Here is a 5,009-nt window from a genome sequence, read left to right as displayed (position 1 = left end):
AATATTGAAATGTAATTTAGAAATCATTCAGAAATATTTCTGAAGCATTTAAGAGATATTTCCGAAGCATTTAAAAGATATTTCTGAAGCATTTCAGAAATATTTCAGAAACATTTATGATATTTCATCTACGCCAGAGCTGTCCACGAACTGCTCATTTCGGCCGATTTTCGCGAGGCACCGCCTATCACCCCCTACTCCAGTCATTAAACAACCGTAACCAAACGCGCGACGCTCAGCTTCAGGTACGACGATTAATGACTGGAATAGGGGGTGATAGGCGGTAATACTCGCGAAAATCGGCCGAAATGAGCAGTTCGTGGACAGCTCTGATCTACGCGGACATTTCATGTATCTGAAACATGTCTGAAATATTTTTTGAAAGGTTTCATATTTCATTGACAGCTTTTTGAGAGCTTTCTGAAATATTTCGGTGCTGTGTGGGTAGCACTAGTACCACTCAATGCCGCGGCGTGGCGACCGCGCGTTAGTCTTTCTCGTAAGTAAAAATCATTCCGTATTAGTATAAGAGGCGAGCCGATATGATCAGCAACAGCGAGTTGTCTGGATCATGAATAATCTTCAATAACCTGAATATACTTTTGATGACTTCCAGAAAGTAGACATTCAATGGACACCCACACAGCAAAACAAATTTCAGAAAGCTTTCCGAAAGATAACTTGGAAATTAATATTGAAATGTAATTAATAGCGAAATGTAAGATAGAAATCATTCAGAAATATTTCTGAAGCATTTCAGAAATATTTCCGACGCATTTCAGAAATATTTCCAAAGCATTTCTGAAGTATTTCTGAAGAATTTCAGAAATATTTCCGAAGCATTTAAAAGATATTTCTGAAGCATTTCAGAAATATTTCAGAAACATTTATGATATCTCAGCTTCGCGGACATTTCATGTATCTGAAACATGTCTGAAATATGCCTGAAATATTTTTTTGAAAGGTTTCATATTTCATTGACAGCTTTTTGAGAGCTTTCTGAAATATTTCGATGCTGTGTGGGTTATTATGCGTTGGCCAAGTACGTATTTGCAAAACACAACCTACATTCCAAAAAACGACACTAGGTTGGATAATATCGGGAGCAGTTAATCCCGCTTCACAGCAGCAGAACGCCTTGCGGTGTCATTTCGCTCAGCAGGCGGCGGTGCAGGAGCAACTTGAAAAATTTTGGCACATTGAGGAGCTCCAGCCAAAACATCATCTCACTCAGGAAGAACAAACATGCGAAGAACACTTCTGCAAAACGCATTCACGTCAAGAAGATGGAAGATTCATCGTGCAGCTTCCGCTAAAGGATAATTACACTGAACTGGGCGATTCCTACGATACCGCTAAAAGAAGATTAGCAGCCTTGGAGAGAAGGTTATCAAGGCAGCCACAATTAAAACTGCAATACGGATCTTTTCTGCAAGAATATAACGAATTAGGACATATGAAGCTCATTTCCGAGGAGGAAAAACAAGACGCAAGAAGCAACGATACAATCTATTATCTGCCGCACCATGCTGTCATAAAGGAAGATAGCGACACTACACGGCTGCGAGTCGTCTTCGATGCGTCAGCCAAAACGAGCTCAGGCCTATCCTTGAATGACGTTCAGCTAGTAGGACCCACGATTCAGCAAGACTTATTTAGTATCATTCTTCGTTTTCGTCAACACACATATGCAGTCTCTGCGGACATCTCAAAAATGTATCGCCAGATAAGAGTGAGGGAAAACCAATGCAAACTGCAACGTATCTTGTGGCGCTTCAACCAGGAGGAAAAAATCAAAACGTACGAACTTCAAACAGTCACATATGGTGAAGCTTGCTCTGCGTTTTTGGCCATTCGCTCACTTCATCAGGCCGCGCGGGACTTGCAACATCGTTTCCCTAAGGCTTCCGAGATTATTATTCGTGACTTTTATGTGGACGACCTTTTAACGGGTAGCAACGACATCAAGCTTCTCTCTCGCTTGAAAGAAGAGATCATCATTATTCTTGGAACGGCCAAATTCGAGCTGCACAAGTGGAAATCTAATCACCCTGCATTGATGAGTGCTGACGGCCACGCGCCGACGGCGGTGCAGATAGGCGAAGGTACGAAGATCCTCGGACAATCTTGGGACACCAAACTCGATACATTTCGCTACACCACTGGCGCGGCGGACCGGGCGCAAAGGCCTACGAAAAGACAAGTTTTGTCTTCTATTGCTCAAGTGTTTGATCCGCTCGGCCTATTGGGGCCCGTTATCACTCGAGCTAAAGTGATCATGCAACAACTGTGGCAAATTCAGCTAGACTGGGATGAATCATTGCCTGCTCAAATCCACACCCAATGGTCTCGGTGGTATCGGGAAATCCCGAAGCTAAATTATCTGCAGATACCTCGTCGCATTTTGTGTGATGAACCAAGGAGCATAGAGCTACACGGCTTCTGCGACGCCTCGGAGCAAGCATACGGCGCTTGCCTTTATTTCAGAACTACCGATGTGAACCAACAACATCATATCAGGCTGCTGTGTTCGAAATCACGTGTCGCTCCTTTAAAAATTCTAACCTTGCCCAGGCTCGAGCTGTGTGGTGCTCTGCTGTTATCCAGACTATATCAACAAGCAATTGATTCGCTAAATGTATCATTAGACAGCGTACATTTTTGGTGCGACTCCACCATAGCGTTGTCTTGGATTTCGGGTAGCCCCAGCCAGTGGTCAACCTTTGTTGCCAATCGGAAATTCAGAAGCTAACAGTCAAAGGGAAATGGCATCACGTTCGCTCTGAGCTCAACCCAGCTGATATTGTGTCTCGAGGACTAAATCCCGACGAGATCCAAAATTGCCCGCTTTGGTGGAAGGGGCCTTCATTTTTGCAAGAAGACTATTCCAGCATTTTAAATGATTCGATACGGTTGCTTCCGCCAAAGGAATTACCGGAGGTGAAGCGGCAAACTATCGCGCTGTCCGCAGCATTAGAGGAGGATTTAAATCTCATCAACAAATTTTCTTCCTTAAGTCGATTAAAGCGAGTAACCGCTTATTGTTATCGTTTCGCTCACAATGCGAAACGAGGGGGTAAAAATCACCAAGGCGAAATTCAAGGACCTTTGCAAGTCGCAGAACTTGAGCGCAGCTTGCGAACCCTCATCATCCTAGCTCAACGCAACGCCTATGCAGAGGAAATCAAGAACCTTGCCAGAAAAGGAGAATTGTCGACCAAAAGCCAGATACTTTCCCTTCGTCCATTTTTGGATACGCATGGCCTTTTGCGAGTCGGAGGACGCCTGCACGAAGCTCCGTTGGACTACGACCAAAAGCACCCCATAATACTACCAAGAAATCATCATCTCACATCCTTGATCATAAGGGAAGCACACTTGAAGAACCTACACATCGGAGCTCAAGCCCTCTTAGCAATGATTCGTCTTCGTTTCTGGCCCGTATCGGGGAAAAATGCCATAAGGAAAGTGCTACACAAGTGCCTCGTCTGCACTCGAGCGCGCGCCATATCCGTCGAGCAATTGATGGGAAATTTGCCTGCATCACGCGTGACGCCCTCGCCCCCTTTTGCTAAAACGGGTGTGGACTACGCCGGTCCTTTTAATATAAAAATAAGCCGCAACAAAACCGGCAAGGCCTATTTATGTGTATTCGTGTGCTTTGTAACTAAGGCCTTACACTTAGAAGTTGTTTCAGATCTCAGTACTGCTGCTTTTTTGAATGCTCTGAGGAGATTCATAGCTAGGCGCGGGAAATGCGTCGCAATTTACTCTGACCACGGAACAAATTTCGTGGGTGCCAACAATTCCTTAAAGGAAATGCACCAATTAGTCAAAGAAAGCAGCTCAAAAATTCATGATTATCTCTCAGAGCAATCAATTAGCTGGAATTTTATTCCTCCGCAATCACCGCACATGGGAGGTCTCTGGGAGTCCGCGGTCAAGTCGTGCAAAAACCATTTAACCAAAGTCGCAGGTCTGACTTCGTTGACCTTTGAAGAACTCACGACTGTCGTAACTCAGGTAGAGGCCATATTGAATTCCAGGCCTTTAACACCCATGTCCGCGGACCCCACAGACCTCAATGCTTTGACTCCCGGTCATTTTTTGATCGGCCGGTCACTCGCCTCTATTGTTGAACCTGATGTGTTAGACATTAAGATGAATTGTTTGAATCGCTATCAGGTTTTGGAGCAGATGCGCCAGAGCTTCTGGAAGCGATGGTCGACTGAATATTTGACACAGCTTCAGCATCGCACCAAGTGGAAAGAAGTTCAAGCTATTGTAAGGAAAGGGACTATGGTTGTTTTGCGTGAGCAAGGTACTCCGCCTTTGAATTGGCGACTCGGGAGAATAACAGAAGTGCATCCTGGCAAGGATGGTCTAGTACGAGTCGTAGAAGTAAAAACTACCACAGGCATATATCAAAGGCCCTTATCCAAAATCTGCATTTTACCTGTTGAAATTTAATTTCCTTTGAAAGCCAAGCCTTTCAAGGCCGGCGGCTATGTTAAGCGTTTGTCAATCACGGTGGCAAAAATTACCGATAACAGTTTTTCTTTTTAGTTTGTAAAGGTTGGCTAGCTACAAGGTACTAGATTTCCCTAGACCAACCGCGACTCTACATTTTGTATCGATATTTATCGAATCGATTAGTATGAGGAAGGCGTGCGTGCGCAACCCGATAAGTTAGTGAGCCATGAGGTTGGAAGGAAGTCACCTCGCCTTTGTTCACCCAGAAAAATAAATTAGTAAACCACAGCAAAGGAGTATTGATTTAATCCATCTACTGGAAAAGCAAAGAGTACCGCGCAAAGGTACTCAACAGCTCTCAAAAAGCTGTCAATGAAATATGAAACCTTTCAAAAAAATATTTCAGGCATATTTCAGACATGTTTCAGATACATGAAATGTCCGCGAAGCTGAGATATCATAAATGTTTCTGAAATATTTCTGAAATGCTTCAGAAATATCTCTTAAATGCTTCGGAAATATTTCTGAAATGCGTC

General features: G+C 43.8%; 1 protein-coding gene across 1 annotated transcript; it reads left to right on the top strand.

Annotated features, from left to right (window-relative positions):
- The first annotated feature begins 1,012 nt into the window (after positions 1-1,012).
- LOC105558139 lies at positions 1,013-4,470 on the top strand. Its single transcript, XM_012005672.1, has 2 exons — positions 1,013-2,653; positions 2,704-4,470. Exons 1-2 carry the CDS (start codon positions 1,013-1,015, stop codon positions 4,468-4,470), a joined length of 3,408 nt encoding a protein of 1,135 aa, XP_011861062.1.
- Positions 4,471-5,009: the final 539 nt, after the last annotated feature.

Source organism: Vollenhovia emeryi, unplaced genomic scaffold (genome assembly GCF_000949405.1).
Source record: "Vollenhovia emeryi isolate VEMERY1.0 unplaced genomic scaffold, V.emery_V1.0 DF939376.1, whole genome shotgun sequence".
Lineage (NCBI taxonomy): Eukaryota > Metazoa > Arthropoda > Insecta > Hymenoptera > Formicidae > Vollenhovia > Vollenhovia emeryi.
This window is presented reverse-complemented; position numbering and strand designations above follow the sequence as displayed.